This window comes from Carettochelys insculpta, chromosome 1, assembly GCF_033958435.1.
Source record: "Carettochelys insculpta isolate YL-2023 chromosome 1, ASM3395843v1, whole genome shotgun sequence".
Taxonomy (NCBI): Eukaryota; Metazoa; Chordata; order Testudines; family Carettochelyidae; genus Carettochelys; species Carettochelys insculpta.
In genome coordinates this window covers 114,219,499-114,238,035 of record NC_134137.1, presented here as the reverse complement: position 1 = coordinate 114,238,035, position 18,537 = coordinate 114,219,499, and the positions used below count along the sequence as shown (strand labels likewise).

The 18,537-nt window shown below is 40.3% G+C and overlaps 1 protein-coding gene across 1 annotated transcript in view; it reads left to right on the top strand.

Moving 5' to 3' along the window:
• Nucleotides 1-17,450, top strand: part of EFNB2 (ephrin B2) — a 62,363-nt gene extending 44,913 nt beyond the window's left edge. The window contains exons 3-5 of the mRNA XM_074989905.1: nt 9,603-9,695; nt 10,436-10,549; nt 12,153-17,450. Coding sequence (XP_074846006.1) covers nt 9,603-9,695; nt 10,436-10,549; nt 12,153-12,535 — 590 coding nt within the window. The 3' untranslated portion in view covers nt 12,536-17,450. The remainder of the gene's footprint in view (nt 1-9,602; nt 9,696-10,435; nt 10,550-12,152) is intronic.
• Nucleotides 17,451-18,537: the final 1,087 nt, after the last annotated feature.

Sequence of the window (18,537 nt, the reverse complement as noted above, 5' to 3'; positions counted from 1 at the left end):
CCTTTCTCTTCAAGACAGAGATGGAAGCAAATAGATTCAGAGCTTACAAGTGGCATTGGACTCAGCCTTGCTGAATGTTACTTCTCTTAAAAGGAAGAGGAAAGACTTAAGTTTAATGGTAGTAATAATTAATAATAGAGGTCCATGTCTGTCACCCATACTCAGGTTGGCTGGGTCTACACGGAGCTCTGTCCAAAGGCATAAGGGACTGGTGACAGAGGGAGGTTTAGCTGGCAGAGGCATGACCACATGGCCTCTGCAGTGCCAGCACCCGCTTCCGCTGGCACTGAACTCTCGCGGGACCATGGTAATGAGTTTCACGAGTGTGCATATGGGCCGCCATTTGCAATCCTGAGAAGCTCACTTTGCATAGTTCCACTGGCAGCAGCGCTGGGCAGAGCTCTGTGTAGATGTAGCAGTTCTGTCATAGGCAGCAGGTGAAGGCTCAAGTAGGGAAGGCAAGCTCCAGCTCCACCCCTTCCACAACCTTTTCCCCTCACCATGGAGCCAAGTCTTGCTTGACTCTAGCCCTCCCTGGTGGCTGGGGAACTGGGCTGACACGCCATAGCCCCGTCCCTCTCCAGCGACCCCAGCTCTTCTCTGGCTGGCTGGGGAGTATAGGCAATTTTGGGAAGGTAATGCCTTCACTTGCTTACATTGCCCACCATCCATGGTTTGTGAAGTACTGTATCCCACTGGAGTAAATGGCATTATCACCAACTAAGGCACTACTGAATAAGAAAAAAGTTGGAAAAATTGTCCTATAATTTATTCCAGGTAGACACATTCAGGCTAATTTGATTTGGGGAAGCTACTCATATGTTTAAAATTATGAGTGGGGTATGTACTTCCAATGTCAGGGTCTAACTCTGGGACCTTTTATGGATACATTAAGGAAGCTGATTCCTTCTCTGAACAAGCCTCAGTTCAATAGATTTTTTTTTTTAAAATGCGTGTTACTGTCAAGCATATGATGTGTCTAACTACAGGTTGAACCTCTTTAGTCCAGCACACTGTCGCCGGATGATCCCTTATCATGGGTGTGGCCAAGTTTCCTGTGGTCCCATAAAGTTTGTTTACAGCTACCAATCCTAGCTTTCAGTGTTCGGTGCTGTTATTTAGCTGTAATTTATCCCTAACTGTCTTCTAAGAGCCCGGCAAGCAGTGGAAATGTTGGTAATGCTGCTAGACAATATTGGCATCCTTTTTTCCAGAACATACTCTCACTCGGCACCAGTCAGGTCCCGAAGGTGCCAGACTAGATAGAGGTTCAACCTGTACAGGCAAAAGTAAGCTATCAGTTACCTGTAGTTAAAATAGTTAAAATAAACAGATTTTATTCCCTCTGCAAAATTTCTTGCAGACTACCAGACTACCTGGTGACTTACTCATTCTTTGGTTAACATATCTGAATGAGTTTCTTTAAGTGTTCCAGACTCATGAAGATCTGGCATTGTTGCTGGGTGAAAAAAAAGCAAGTCCAATTCTATTTAATTAAAACACTCTCTTTATATCTCCTCAGCTGCCTTATTCATCACTACGGTGGTCCTAGAAACAACCTTCTTGATTTGTGCTTTCTTGGAATGTGGTCCTTGGTGTTCTTACACCTGTCTCGTAAATGTAGATAATTTATGGGGGAGAATTATTTGTCTGGTGCTTTACTGAGAAAGTCTTTAAAAAGACCAAAAATAAATGAAAGCAGCAAAAGCATATGTACAGGATGCTGTGGCAAAGGAATGATCTTTTATTTAAAAAGCCATGTACTTAGTGTTCCTGTGAGTGCATATTAGTTTGTGTGTACCACTGTAATCAGAATAGCTTCTTATTACAGAGCTACAGCAGGATTTATTTTTTTATTGCGTCTCTTGGATTTTTCTGTTCCTTTTTCTGTCTTCAAGGAGAGTGCTGGGTTAAAGCTGGATCAGAAATGTGTAGGTTTTGGATTTGATTTCATTCTAATTGTGAGAACCCAAATGTCAAAGGCCTGGGTAGCGACTTACGGTATAGTTCTGAGCAAGAGGCGGCACAGAGAGCTCACTACCCCAGGAAGATCCCTGGGGAGGCTTTGTGCTTCATTAGACCCTTCTGAGTCACATTTCCTTCCCTGCTTTGTCCTTACCCACTACCAGCAGCAGAATTACAACAGCTTCTGCATCTGCAGTGGTGCTGGTCTTCACAGGCGCTCCATGTGCTCCCCCACCCAGTTTATGAAAGGGAGGAAGCAGGCACTCCGCAGCAAGCACTTGCTCATCGCTGCATGCCCAGACGCAAGGTCTGAGAAGGAGGAGCGGGCATGCTGGGAATGGGTGTGATTTTTACTTCCCTCCGTGGGGTTGTGTAATCCATGTCACAATCCAACCCTGGATTAAATTGGTTACAAATTTGTGTTAGGCTAAGGGATATGTCACTAATGTGGCCTATTTTGTAGCTTAAAAGGCACTGAAGTGTGTGTAACTGTGGCAGATAGAAAGGTAATTATGATCTATAAGGGCCTCAGACTTTGTTGCAGAAATATTCACTTTGAAGTAATGGTGGTGGAGTTTTTAATTTTGTACTGTATATCTATAAAAATGAATGAGCCCTGATTTTTGTGACTTTGCCTTCATTTCTAATCTCCTTGTGAATGAAAAGCTATATACAGGCACAAATCCAGAAGCTTAATTCTCCATTTGATTAGAGCAAAGTCACCAACCTGATAGGTTGAAAACAGCCAAGATCCAAGGAGCGGCTTAGCCTCCTGGGAGGCTGAGTAATAACAATCAAATGAAGACATATTAAAATGTAATATTACTTCCTCTCCATGGGGACCGTATAGAAATCATAGTTAGGAACTATTCTTGTCTGCTGATTCTGTTTCATTCCCTACCTCTGCATTTAAGGCTAATGCATTTCACACAATAAACAGGGATTGTGAATTTTTTTAAGCAAATAAATGTGAAAGATCAAACACTGATTTATGACTTCCAGTGGATTTTTATGTATTTGAAGCCACAGAAGGCAGAACTAGAACTGGATGCTTTGGTCTGTATAATTTAATCACTTCCCCTGGCAAATCAGGGGACATATTGAGAATGTTATTGTATAGCTCCAAATAGACACATTCATTTCCCAAAAGCAAGAATTAATCAGGTTTCTTTAACGGCCACTTCTTAAAAACCCAGTGACACAAGACAAGTTCACTTTGAGCCCAACCCTGCCTTCCTTGCACTCTGACATCTCTGACAAAATTCAAATACTTCTGACTCAGACTTCCAGCATTGGGCTCAAACAGCAGTGCCAGTTTATTGTTGAAAACTTGTTAGCCTTAAACTTTGGGTAGGTACAGGTGGGCTTCCTAGAGATTTTAAGCATTATTTTGTTCAAAGCCTGGATATAGGGTCTTGCTGACCAATTGCTTTGTTCAGCATCTGTCCATAGTCAAGAGAAGTTTTGCCATTGACTTCAGGGGAGTATGATTGGACTACAGAAGCTCAGATGCAGCTGTCATCCAAAGGAAAGGATGTGCATGTGGAATGAATACTATTTTATCCAGTTTGCATTGTTGTGCTTGGTTCAGTGCACTGGAAGAAGCTGGTGATATGATATAACACACCTCGGGCATGATCCCAAAAACACAACTGTGAGCAACTTTAAGTATGTAAATCTTTGCAAAATGATGTAGTTCTGATGATAATGTCAATGTGAGTGAGTGTCTGGGCTAGACCACACTGAGAATGCCACACTCAGGGCAGATTGGAAGAAACTGGACAGATAGTCACAGAATCACAGTCCCTCCAAGCTGGTGGTTTATTCTATAATTAGGTTCACCAAAGCAGTAACAAAGGAGTTTCTATAACATTTAGTTAATCAGAAGCCAAACACAGTCAGTCCCCTTTAGCATTCTAGCCCTTGTCTCCCATCCAGACAAGTAGGTGTAACCTGGTAAGATGTTACTGAAAACGCTGTTGACCATAGATGAGTTTCTACCAATCCCAAGGAATCAGATACTTACTCCAAAGGTTAATATATATTTCAGAACTTATCCAAAAATTGTGCTGTCACCCAATCATTAGCAAACTAACTAGAGATTTTATGCATGAAGGAAAAGAGGGGTATTGAACGACACACAGATGAGTGATTTTCAATGTTTGTAGATGAGGATCATAGATGACCATAACACTGATGAAAATACTGCTGGCTTGCAAAAATCTCTTTGGTAACTTGCAAGAGATTGGAAGGTCCTCTGTCCATAGTTCAAAATACCTCTTTTTCATTCTAAATTCACAGTCCAGAGAATTAGAGCAGAAATGAGGGAAAATGGAGATATCTCAGGTGTCTCTTCTGTTCTCTGCCTGGGGTCGCTAGGTGCCTGGCTTTTGACCAGAAAGTCTGGTAAAAGAATGGGTACCTGGCTTTGTCTGGTAAGATTTCTATAGGATGGTTCAGGGCAACTGCCCTGAGCCCCAGACTTTGGAGGGAGTGGGGCTAAGGACAGCATTCGCTGGTAGTGGCAGGAAGCCAAGCCACTTGGCCCCAGCCCACTCTGTTCTGTTGTCTCCCAGTGTTGTTCTGGAGGAGAGGGGGAAGAGATGGTGCAGAGGCAGGAAGGGGTCTGGGGCAGAGGAGGTGGGAGTTGTTCCAGGCACCACATCCACCCTGGATATACCGATGCAACTGCATTGCCATAAGATCTCTTAGGTAGCTGCTCCCGTTGACCTAATTAAACCACCCACAACAAGGGGTGGCACCTATATGGGTAGGAGAGCATTTCCAAATGACATAGCCTGTCCACAACAGGGCTTCTATCTGTGTAACTTACATTGGTTATACAGTAATCCCTCAATTTAATGGACTAATGGGGGAGGGGTGTCCGTTAAACCCCAAATTCCCTTAAATATGAGGATTTACTGCCCACCCACCCCGCCAGGCTCCCCCAGCCCCCTAGCTCCCCGTCCCCAAAATGCCAATGACTCACCAGAGCCGCTGCTGTTGGAGAAGCCACTGAAGCCCGCCACCATTGTTGGAGGAGCCACTGGGGCCCATTGCTGCACGGGACTGAAGCTGTCAGCCCACCACACCTGGGGCTGCCAGAGCGGCCCTGCTGCTGCACAGTGCTGGAGTTGCCGGCCTGCAGTGGCTGGAGACACCAGAGCCTGCTGCCATGTGGGCTGCAGTGGCTGGCCCACTGTGCTGCCAGAGGGACTTCCATGTGTCTCCCACCAGTGGTGGGGCATATACACGAGTGCCATCTGCCCATGTACGCACTCCACCCTGGTGGGAGGAGTGTGTGGCAGCTCCAGTGGCAGCAGTACGAGCCACGGTGGAGGGTTCAGCAGTGGTGGCTCAGGTAAGTCCCCTTACGTTTTTGGAGGTGGAGAGCAGGATTTAGGAATTCATGGGCCACAGTTAATCAGACCTGGGGAGCAACGGGGGGCTGGCAGATGTCCGTTGTTCCCACAGTCTGCTAAATCAGGATCCGTAAAATCGAGGGTTTACTCTATGTGCTTTTTCACACCTCTGAGTGACATCAGTTTTATTGACCGAAGTGCTAGTGTAGAAGAAGCCTACGTTGTGGGTATTACCCCAAGAACAAGCACACTTGAGAAACAAATACAGAGCCAATAGCCATAATTGATGGTACATGTATTTAAGCAGGGTAATCATACTTGACAACTTGTAATTTTTCTGTTGACACTTTGCATAATCCCTTTGTACAAACTCTGTTGCAATTTTATAACAGTGGTAGCAACAGTGATACAAATGGTCATCTTCAATCATACAGCATCACAGTCATCATTGAACTAGAACGGGGGTCGGCAACCTGTCAGACGTGGAATGCCAAAACTTGACCTTTTGACCTTTATGTACAGTCGGAGTGCTGGTGATACTTTTTGAAGTCTCTAATAGTCCGTGGTCCTGCTGAGAGGGCAGAGGACTGGACTCGATGACCTCTTGAGGTCCCTTCCAGTTCTATGAGATATGTGTATCTCTATATATGATATGCCCTACTTACAACAGCTTCATTAATAAATAAATTAAGCTGCAGAGCTTCTCTGTTTAGGTGGAGGTAGATAGTATTAGCTGTCTTTTGTTAATCCACAGGCGGCATGGCTTTGAGCAAGCTCCTGGCTGCGTAGGCATGGGCCTGAGCTCCCACCTGATGTGCTGATGAAAATTGGGTTGCATGCCACTCTTGGCACCTATGCTGGGGGTTGCGGACCCCTGAACTAGAGCCTAATAAATTAAGTATCCATTGCTCTTTCTCCTTAGCATGACAGTAGGGTGTCATATGAAATAATTGGAGGAAATGTTTCCAAAACAGATCAAGCATAGGATACGTCTTCACTACGTGGAATTTTTATACTGGCATGGTCAATCTTTTGGAATTCAGTTTAGTGCATCTGGTAGGGATGTGCTAAATCAGTCTCATGGGGTGTACCTGTTGACTGCTGTACTGCTCCCATCAACCTACCCACTAGGGCCATGCTGGAAATTTGATTTTGGGTATGTCAACTCCAGCTATGCAATTCTCATAGCTGGAGTTGATCTTAGGTTGAATTTCTTTTATGGAGTAGACCTGCTCATTCTTTTTTAAATAAACTGAGAGGAGAATTTAAGATTTTGGTTCAATATTTTATAATTACACAAATTTCAGATTACTAAGGCTACTTTGAAATGCAGGTAATTAATTTTGTGATTTCTGTTTGTGATCATTGCCTGTAACATCAAAGAAAACACCTTTTAATGATTTTTAAATAATTGTTAGGAACCAGGATGCAACATTAATGTGATCAGAACTGCAAAGACAGTGTTACCCACCTCAAGTATGTATGTTTTAATAGAGGAAGGTTAGATTACCATAGGTGTAATTTTCACTCAACGATCAAACATAAAAACAGCTACAATTATTCCAGGAAGGAATATTTTGCACTTTTTCCCTTGTTTGACTTCTTCAGACTAAGCTTTCAATGGGAAACAATGTTTTCTCTGATACCTCGTCTTGTTTTTCTCTCTCAGTGAAAATTCCTATTTTCTTGATCTTAAAACTGTTTAAACTGCCCCTTCCTCCCCACACACACATATATGAGGTAATATCTTGACAGCCTTAATGAAATTTTTCAAATATTTTCCTCCAGCAGCCTTGGCTAATTGTTAGTTTAATTAAGAGGAGAAGTTGCTTTGCCACTGGAATATACACTTCACTGAATACTCCTCATTCCACAGGGTATGGTGTTATCTCCCAAAATTGTAACACCATCTTTCAGAAAAACCCTGTGGACTGTGGAAAAAGTGAATACTCCTGCAAATTTATTCACCCAGCATCAAAGCTCCGAAAGCTTTCTTTTATTAAGCAAACAAGGCCCTTTGAACTCTTAAAAGCACAACACACCCACTTCATTGTAATGTTGGACCATCTTAATGGACACCAAGGCATTGTAGCAGGGTTTTGCACTCCAGTTGCCATCTTACTTTCTGTGTATTAGACTGAGATTAAAATTGTGGGTCTTCTGATTTTATTGTCATGTCTGACACTTTTGATTAAATCAGACATATTTTTAAAGAGTACTGATATTGAGAATGGGCCAGACTCTATTCAATTAAAATCTTGAGAAAGTGGAGTTTAAAGTGATATGAATCCCTGTAGCCTAGATCAAAACAAAAACCCACAAACAAAATAAAGTCAGTGTTTATTAGCTGTACTCTCAGATGATGCTCAGTTTTGATATTTCTATTTACTGCTTCTTTTCCTGTCCTTGTGCCTGTACATTGGCAAATAGGTCATAAAAAACACTTTCAGCAAAGACGCATTTGATTTATGTCCAGAACTAGTTCTTAGTATTGATTTTTTTCTCTCTCTGGAAAACAAAACAAAGAAAACCCCCAAACTATATGTCTCCATTATTTTCTGAGTCTGGCAATGCAATGGCACATTTCATATCTGCTTTTATCTTAAATTACTTATTGTGGTGTGGGTTGCTGGGGTTTATTATTTTTTTTATTTTGAAAACTTTTAAAAGAAAAGATTAGAAATAAAAAACTGAAATTTTTAACAACTTTCTTTGTGTGGTGATTATGCAGTCAGGGAGGTATAAATGTGATTAGTTGCAAAGGGGGAAAAACCTGGGAGAGTCCAAACATACAGAAAGAGAAGTATATGTGAATGAGTAATGGGTTCAAAATTTTACACAGTGGGAGGGAAATAAGTAACATGTAAAAGAGGCAGAAGTGGAATTACAACTAGAAGAGGCTTACAGGTTCAGAAGGTAGGTTCTATGTAAAGGGTTTACATCTTGCACAGCGAAGGAGAAGTTTAAAGTAGAAAAAAATATTAAAATCCTACTGGGAAGACACTGTAAAGGAAGTAGGAAATACACATAAGCTATATTAAAAGAAATTCCAGAGGAAGCTGAACGGAGAGGAAAAGGGAACTGAAAACAAAGACGTGGACAGTATGGGACCCTTGCTCAGTTAGGTTCTCCTATGAAAAGACTGAGAAGTTCTGTTTAATTTAAACAGATCATGGGAATTCCAGTGTGTCTATTTATTTATTTATTTATTTGCACTAGGCGGTTCTGTAGCAAAGTGTGTGTGCTTTGGGAAACGAAGGGAAATGGGCAAAAAGCTCATACAAATTATGAAGTGAAGGAGATTTAGAATCCTATCCAACTCTTCAATTCTGCATTGTTGTTAATGTATCTGGTTAATCTGCATTGTTGTCTGTCTGCAATATTGTCTGTCAGGAGCATACTTATAAGGATGAAGCTAGTAAGGGATGCAATACATTGTGATCCTAAGAATACAGTACAGCGCAGTGTTAGTGTATCATGGAAGAACTCTACACCTCCTCCCCACCCCGAATATTAGCAATAGAGTAAAATTGTGTAAACTCTTGATTTGTATGAATTCCTGAAGGGAATTGTGCTTCATATACAAATCAGATTAAAATACTAGCTAGCAGTGGGCTGCAAGTGGGTGTGCAGAGTTCAAGAAAGCACACAGACAAAAAAGAACAATTTAAACATTATGGAAGCTGAAGTTTTGGTTAAAGCAGAACATTCGTTTTAAGAAAACAAAGAAAAATAAGACTGTGTTTTAAAAAAATAAAATGCTATTTTCCAATCGATGTGGAATCTCAGATTTCACCTTGCCTTTTGTATGCATGCATTTCCTTAAACAGGAGATCTGTCACAGAGGAAGCAGGTGTACTGTGGTGATTATTGCGATGCTGTTTTAAAAAAAGAAGAGTGAATTAAGTACTTAGGTTCTTTGAGCCTGACAAGGGTTCTTTTTCAGCTGATTCCATTACCTTTATTTGGAAGGTGATGGCATTACATCCAGGGGCATAATAGTAAGTCAGTCAATTGTACATAGAAGAAAAAGTGGCTGTGTAAATTTGAAATCTGATAACTCATTCCAGCATTTGTACATAATGTACGACTTAGCAATGTATTCATTCTTTTGGCTTTCAACATGTCACAGCTTTTTCCTAGGTCAACCTGAGCAACAAGAACAGATTCCAGTAGGTTAAAGGAATCCCTTTTTTCATGCACTTATATTCACATCACTTTGCCTACTGATTTTCTGACATCTTTTTTTGTTTGTTTTGTTTTGTTTTTAATCAGCAACATCAAATGGGTCTTTAGAGGGCCTGGATAACCAGGAGGGAGGGGTGTGCCAGACAAAAGCCATGAAGATCCTCATGAAAGTTGGACAAGGTAAAGACCATCTGCTGTTTCACAAAATCATTTTGATTAGTCTCAGTACCCCACTTAGTGTGCAGGCTTCTTTTAAAAGCATAGAACAGTGCCAGCTGAGTCTCATTTGGTCATTCTTCCCTTAGATTTTGAGAGCAAAGCCTATTTTCTGTACCTAAGCTACTGACAGATTTCTACAAGAGCAGTGGTAGTGTAACAACATCTCTTTATTGCAGAGGTCCCTAGAAGAGAAGGACAGCCAGTAATAATGTATTTCAGTCATTTTTATTTTAAAAACAAAAACCACAACTTCACTGTTCAAATGTATTTGGAATAAATGAAAGGAGGGAAGCTAATGTTTCTATAGTTTTCTTGTTATGGATTCTAACTACAGAAGAGGTTTTTGTTCATTGTTTCTTTTTGAATATAGATAACCTATTGTACAGAAAGAAAGAATTATTCTTCTAATTAGAAGTTGGTTTAGGAGTCACTCAACTTGCTCAGTTAAACTGAAATGTCATCTGCAAAGCTTTTCTTGCCAATTACAGGAATCCCTATAGTTTCTGCAGATGGCCTCAAAGTCTAAAACCTCTGGGGCGGGGGAGCAATTTTGCTTTAAAAGGAAAATTACATTCTTCTATCTCATAGCCCTTTGCATAAAGAATCTTCTATTCAAAGCTACTTCTGCTTTATCATATGTGGCAGCCTTATACAGCTTAATAACTTCAGTTGTCTAAATCAATCATTTTCCTTTCTTACAGATCCCAATTCTGGTGGATCACCCCGTAATACTGATCCAACTAAACGTCCAGAACAAGAAGCTGGTACTAATGGAAAAAGCTCTACAACGAGCCCATTTGTCAAGGATAACTCAGGTACATGCTAGAATTTTTTTTTTTTAGTTTTGGTTTTGGGAAGTGCCATCATAACATTTTTTAATTGTTTTTTGTTTTTCCTTCGTCATTACTTCAGCATTGGAAATTGTTAAAATCAAAGATTTGCATAGGGAAATCAAACAAAATTGTGTTGTGATGCACCAGTGGATGGCAACTAGAAACTGTATTCTTTGGCCAGTGCACACATTGCCTCACCCCGTTTTGCAGAAGGAATAAATTACATCTTATAAGAAAATCATTCGTTTCCAGGAAAGTTTTTGGGTAGTAGTTTCTCTGAATAGCTTTACAGAGGAAAGTGCTGCCTTATGCTCGTACCCTGGCAGATGAGAGAATATTTCTCTCTCTTTCTCTCTCTCTCTCTCCCTGTCTGATCCATTATCAAGTGGTTCTTGACAGTCATTTGTAAGGTTTATTTTAACACATGTATAATTGATGCTCTAATCTCTTAGCTCTTCAGATAAAGTCTGGAAATGACCGATTGAAACTTCTCTAAATTTAAAGGTATTTTTAAAAGGTATCTTTTTGATATGAGGAGCTCATGATTTTCAGACCTATATCTTCCAACTGCATTTAATTCTCAAAGCAAAAATATAAATTGTAAAGGTCAGTGTGAATGAACAAATTTAGAACATTACAAAACCATGCTGGTTATCGGTCGACTCTGGGTTCTCAACAATGGCTTCAGATCTTTCCTCACTGGCTACATTATTTGCTACCCTGCTAATGAATCTTTGAGCTGGCAGTTGTTGAACAGGCATCAGCAATTTTGTGCTAAGGTTATTGTAGACATGGTTGATAGTTACGTGAATTTAGCATCTGCAGCATTATTCCATCTGGAACTGTGCATTGGGAGACGGAAGTTATTTCAGGCTTTCTAAGTAAGAAAGTGTCAAGTGAATATGTGTTGAATCTTGTGACAATGTCATGATGGCACGCACACAGCAGGTTAGTCCGTGTAAGAGCTTTTTTCTGCTGTCCAAATACGTATATATATATATATAATATCAATATATATATAATATCAATAAATATTATTTAAATACTAAAAACTGGTTTAGTCATAATTTTTTTATCTACTTCCCATGCTGTCTCAAGCCTCCTTGTTTTATTAATAAGAAAAATATATAGACACTGTCAGTGGTTTAACTTTAACTAGTATTTGAAAGAGAAAGTAGCAAAACTATGATACCATAGTGTCCGCTGTCCTGAGACTTGCCATTTCCCTGCTTTTTTTTTCACCTGATTGTTGCCTTGAGCCAGCCGGCATCTGTTAAAAGATGCAGAATGTATCAAAGGCTGCCTTGTCAGTCCCAGGCCTTGCTACTGATGGATGATGATATATGAAAAGAAAACAGTGCGGATAGGGAGCAGCATAAAAGTAAGAACAGCAGACACAAAGTCTTGTTTAATATTGATTGCTGACTTCAGCTGTTTGCTTTTAGCTACCTAAGAAGGTAATTGGTTTGCCAAAGCTTAGCTGCCACTTCATTCTTCCCATCCTGCTGACTCGTCACATTTTGAACCACCATCACATGGTCACAGGGCAGCAATAACTTTTCTTTGTGCTCTCCCTTCTTCCTAGGATCCAGCACAGAGGGCAGCAAAGCTGGGCACTCCAGTATACTTGGTTCAGAGGTGGCCTTATTTGCAGGAATTGCATCAGGGTGTATCATTTTCATCGTCATCATCATCACTTTGGTGGTTCTCTTATTGAAGTACCGGCGAAGACACAGGAAGCATTCACCACAGCACACTACGACTCTGTCGCTCAGTACGTTAGCCACCCCAAAACGTAGTGGCAACAACAATGGTTCTGAACCCAGTGACATTATTATCCCCCTAAGGACTGCAGACAGTGTTTTTTGCCCTCACTATGAAAAGGTCAGTGGAGACTATGGACATCCAGTGTATATAGTTCAAGAGATGCCTCCTCAGAGTCCAGCAAACATTTATTACAAAGTCTGACAAACTGTGGTACTTTTGAGTGATAGAGGAAACTTACTGGTCAGATGCTTTCTGTGGGGGTTGGTGATGACCCCTTGTGTGCTAGTACTGACTCAGGCACAGTGGGGAAAGGCAGCACCCCTTTCTCAGAGAGCCTTTTTGAGCTGGACAGCTTATCTAGTCTGTAGAATTCCTGTCTCCGTGACCAAACATTCACTAAAAGCTGGAAGACTTTCCGTAGAAGATACCCGTTCTCTGATTGCTGTGTTCTGGTTACATTTGTCATCTTCAGAGCCATGTGCTGCAGATGTCTGGGCATGTACAAAACCAAGGGAAGATGGAGTGATTGGTGGATGTTGAATTGTTCTAGGCATCCTGGGAAGGTGCTCTAGGACATCAGGCTCTAGGACATCAGGCTTGAAATGCAATCTTACGACTTTTTGTGAGTCTTTCTCAGTGCAGACTGGAGTTGTCACACAGACCTCGGCATATAAGTAAGACTTTTAAAGTTCTCTTGCTTTTAGTCTGTCACTGTTACATTTATTTCTGTTGTCCAGGGTTCTGCCATCCTTCACATGAGATTTCCTTTCACTCCACCATCTGCATCACTAATGGAACGTTAACGTTTGGAGTTCCACACTCCATCCATCTGCCACAGCAGCCTCTCTCGAATGGGTAATATATTTATAGAAACTATGTTTGCTAATAAGGAGCCTTCCAGCCAAAAGCTAGGCTGTCAGTGAAGTCAAGACCAGGACTGGGCGGTAGCAGGGAAGGGCCAACTGCAATTGCAGTTGAATGCTGCTGCCTCTGAATTAGAAGATGGGAAGAAATATAATGTAGGTAGCACAGCACTTTGGTATGCTAAGTTTTAAGAGGCAAGTAGGAGACACAACATGTGTAGTGGATTAGGGCTGCATTTGAAGGGGCTCATGGTTATCAAATAGCAATGTGCAGGAAAAAAAAAAGTAGTACCTTCAATACAGTAGGACAAAGGGGTATTGTTAAAACAATTGCATTTGGAGGACAAGACAGTAGTAAGCCGCTGATGATGTGTTCGGGAAGAACTGTTGTGGTACTGGCAATAAGATATACAGCTCGCAAGCTGTCACAGAATCTTGGTCTGCTTTGGATGACCTTTAAGCGGACTCCGCTGCTATACTTAACACATTTTATTAAACACAGGGAAAGCATTTAAGAAAATAGCAGAAAGCCAAATCTGACACAGAGGATTATAAGCCAATGGGTCAAAAGATCTGTAATTCCATCACTAATGAATTATTAAATACTTTCTTCTCTCTCAAAATAGATCAGGATTTTGTATCAGATCAAGCCTTTTGACTCTTTGGTTTATGGTGAGACTATCTCTACACAGTGTAGTGCAGGTACGGTGATTGACACAGCAGTTCATTGGTGCTCTGTTTCAACATTAAAGCACATATGGTAAACCTCTTACCATAAGGATAAAATAAATTGTGACATGGAAAGGGAGAAGGATGATATGACTTATTTATAATAGGTATATAGAACACAAGAATATAAAGTGAAAGATTGCTTTCTAATATATATTTGAGATTGCACAGAATCTACACCAGAAGATGTGAAATTAATTTGTGTCAATTTAATGGTTTTAATTTGATAGCATTAAAAATAAAAATTGGATGACTGTTTTTAGAAAAAAAACAACTTTGTTCCAAAAATAACAATAATCTGAGCAAATGCAAAAATAACAAAGCCCTGTGAAGACATCTCTCATAACACTAGCCTAGGAAATACAAGCCCAGAAATCCAGGAAATCAGTGTTAGCACATCATATATTTAACAATGACAAGATGTTCCAGCATTTATTTTCTGTGTTGTGTTTTCCCTTGCCTTATGGACTGAAGTGTTCTGTATATTTCAGCAGGTCACGTAGCAGGGGAGTTTCAGGTTAAAGTTTTTCTGCTTTAGCTTGTTTTTTTTTTTCCCTCCCCTCATCCTCCAAGCTGAAAAAATTCTACTTTTTATGTGCTATGCAAAATAGACATCTTTAACATAGTCATGTTACTATGGTAACACTTTGCTTTCCGAATTGGAAAGAAAATGTAGCAACAGCATTTTAAGGTTCTCAAACCTCCAGCAAGCATCTGCAAAAAAATGAACTGTCATAGAAATGATTACTCTCTCGATTTTCTGAACCTGAAAATGATGTTGGTCAAAAAGGAGGGGGGGGGGAGGGAAGAAAAGAGAAGAAAAAAGCATGATTCTGTGGAAGGTTACCATGGTGACTAAGTAGAGTACATGTGTAATTCTTTCCAACAACCCCTCCTATCTGTGAATCCATCAATACAAGATTTTCTTGTAAGTTATTAAGATTTTATTTTGAAGGAGTGGGGAGAAAGGGAAAAGATAGGCATAGTGTGTCTGATTTTAATTAAATCAAATGTGTCTTTCATCAGTTGGTTACATTCTGGTTATGTACTAAACTGTGAAAAAAATCAGAGGAATTGATGAAGAGCGACCTGCAACCAATTGAAAAAAAATGTACTGTGCTTCTGTTTTGTGTTTGGTGCAGCATTATGACAATCTACCAACTGTTCCTTTATTTGACGTTGGTTCAGCTTTGAAAAGTTACTGTAAATGCCTTGCTTGTATTATCATCCCTAGTCACCCAACTTGGAATTTGCACCATCATGTCTAAGTGAAGATGCTGTAAATAGGTTCAGATTTACTGTATATGGATTTGGGGTGTTACAGTAGCCTTATTCACCTTTTTAAATAAAGAAAATACACATGAAAACAAGATAGAAATGGCTTTTCTTAACCAGATTGTGTATATAGAGCAATGTTGGTTTTTTATAAAGTCTAAGCAGGATGTTTTGTATAAAATTTGAATTTTGCAATGTATTTAGCTACAGCTTGTTTAAAAGCAGTGTCATCCCCCTTTGCACTGTATTGAGGAAAAAAATGGTATAAAAGGTTGCCAAATTGCTGCATATTTGTGCTGTAAGTGTGTACCATGAATATTTATTTAAGAATTTCTTTGTCCAGTTTGTAAGTAACACAGTATTACGCTTCAGTTATAAATAATTTTCTTTCTTTTTTCTTTCTTTTAATTAGCCTGTCATAGGTTTGAAATCTGTTTTAGTTTCACGTTGCAATTAGCCCCCAGAAAATGAAAACTATGAAAATCACATTCCACCTCTGTTTCAAGCTGACTTTGTTCTTAAAAAATAAAATATTTTTTTCCTATGGAAATCTTGCCTTCTAAGTATTTTCTTTGGTTTTTGATTAGTTATTTTTTTCCTTTTTCTTAGTTTTCTTTTTCTTAAAAAAACAAAAACAACAACCTCTCTGTAGCTACTACTACTTTATAGGGGAAACTTGTCTAATTTCATTTCAAATTAGGGCCCTGATCCTGCAACCTGATCCATTTTGATTATTATGCCAATGTGAAGCCCCTCTGAAAGGAGTGGCTGCCATTAAGGTGTAACATAGATCAGCTTGCAAAACAGGGCCTAGTGTCTGGCCTGCAGACAATTAATTCGAAGTCAGTGGGATTGCTCACAGTCCCAATGCTCCAAATACTTATCTACATGTTTAATTTTACTGTCAGTGACTAGTTCTAATGAAATCAATGTGACTACTCACATCAGTAAAGTTAAAGAAACGTGTAAGATTTTACAGGATTGGGTCCTATGCCATACAAGCTAACACAAGCCTTAACATAGAATATGTGGATGTGCTGCTCTATAATTTTCACTAAAACATCTAACACCCACATTTAACAAACACTGTCATTTTTTTTCACAAAGCCCAGCCACCATGAAAGCACGTAATTTGAACAATCATCAGTAGAGTAATATGTGGGGAGGTCTGAGGAAGGGGAAGATGCCTTTGTCACTTTAACAATTGATGCCAAGTTGCCTTAAGAGTTTCCATTCGAGAAAGGCAGCTAGTTGTTCATAGCTTTTGGCCGTGTAATTCCCATTTGTCAAATTATTTGTCTTTGCTGAATAATCAGGGAAAGAATGGTTGACAGGTAGAAGGTAACTTTCATAGTTGAAGCATGTGTTGCAGTGGCACATTTTTTGATACGGACTTAAGGGACACCTGGAGAATGTCAATGATTTTAATTTGCTGTGCCATAGACACCCTTTATGACCTTGGGCCAATCACTTGGGCCCTGCTCCAGGAAAGCACTTAAGTTCCACTGACTTTTCAGGCAAGTCACTTCTGCCTGATGCTATAAAATCTTATGCATTTGTGACTTTACTTGGAACTACTCATGCTTAAAGTTGCTGGGATGCTTTGCTGGTCCAAAGCATTGATCTCCTTGTCTCCCTTCCCTAGTTGTATATGGGAAATGCTGTACTGTTCTACTAGAGTACCATGGGAGTATGCATTCACCATTGTGAGATGCTGAATACAAACAGGGTGGAGGCATATAAATAAATAGGGCCGAGGCATATCAGTAAATAGACATTCAGTCTATGATGTTTCTTTTGGTGAATGGTCTGTGCCTTACAGAAATACAGCCAACCTAAAACTGCTGACTTACAGCTCATCTTTTATAACATGCAGAGAAAAGAAATGTACTTGCATTTTTGCACAGTTGCTGACACTGCAGTATTAATTATCAAACAAGCACAAAATCAAAATTTACTGCCCTCATTATGAAGCCTGGATCCCCAGTAGGAGTCTGTCTGAGTCAATAGGCTCTGCTAAGTGGCAAATAAATTTATAATGTACAGTTGTTATCCATCTAAAATGGAGTGAGAATCTATTACGTGAAATATTGTCTCACAGAGTAAACAAAGCAAAATGTTGCTTCCTATGACTAAAATGTTCTCTCTCTCTTTTGAACATCCCAATGGTGCAATGATCAAATGCTTAGTGAGTGACACGCGTTGATTGTGTGAACATTGTAAATTTCCTTTACACAGAAAAATTTCTGTTCAAATACTGGTGTAATGGATAGCACAAGAAATGAGATAAGTCAATAAAATGTGGAAAATGACTTTTGAGGATGATCTTGGTCTTTATAGCCACTAAAGGTAAAATCAGAGGGGCGAGGGGGAATGCAAATCTTGGTGGGGGTCAAGTACAAAATACGCTGGTGGCACAGTGGCTTCTTCAATAAAAGAGCATCAGATTACAAGTAGGCTGATGACTTTGGGGAAAAAGAAGAGAGCACAGGTGCTGGAATTAGGAATGCTGCAGCGCTCCCTGGCTTGAAGTGGTTTCCATTAGGTACAGAGCGTACAGTTTAGGTCAATGACTCTCGGCATGACCACGTGTAAAAATGGTTCCAGCTCACCTGGAAAGGAGCTGGGAATTAGATCTACTTGGTGCTGTTGTCACTGAAGGACTGCATAGGCTTGGCTTGTTGACTCTTCTCTTGTTAGCAAAATGAGATTATATCTACATACAGTTTAACTCAACAGGCACAATATGAGGCCTAATTAATCAGGGCTTCATGTTCCTCTTAGAAGTTGTTAGACAAGTAAATTCAGTGGGGATAGGGATGATGCAAAGAAGGATGAAAGGAGGTGTGGTTTTCACATGGCATTTTCCTATTCATGCTTGGAACATCTGCCTAGGCTAGAAGTGGGAATAGAGCCTAACATCCTTGCCAAACCTGGGCAAGGTTCTGCCGAAACACAACGGAGATGGGGCAAAGGACAGCGGGCCCTGCGGAAGGATGGGGCGGAATCACACTGGGAAGAATTTGAACAGTTTTAGGAATGGCAGGAAGAGATGCAGAGAAGAATCAGTAATTGCGAGAGCAGAGGGGAGTGAAACTGGACCTAGATGTCAGACCCAGTTCTGGTGGTACTGGAGACAAGAAATGTCATGGGTGGTGATGATGGCTTGGTAAAAGTTTTGGAAAAGATGTTGCTGAACTGAACATAGAGAAGAATGCTGACCCTGGGAAGGGAAATTAGGACCTTCAGGTGATGGCTTGTATTATGAACAGGAGGGTGGGGGGGAAGCCACGTTCTAGTCAGTTCTGCCGATGTCTACTGAGAGGAGAGTGGGAA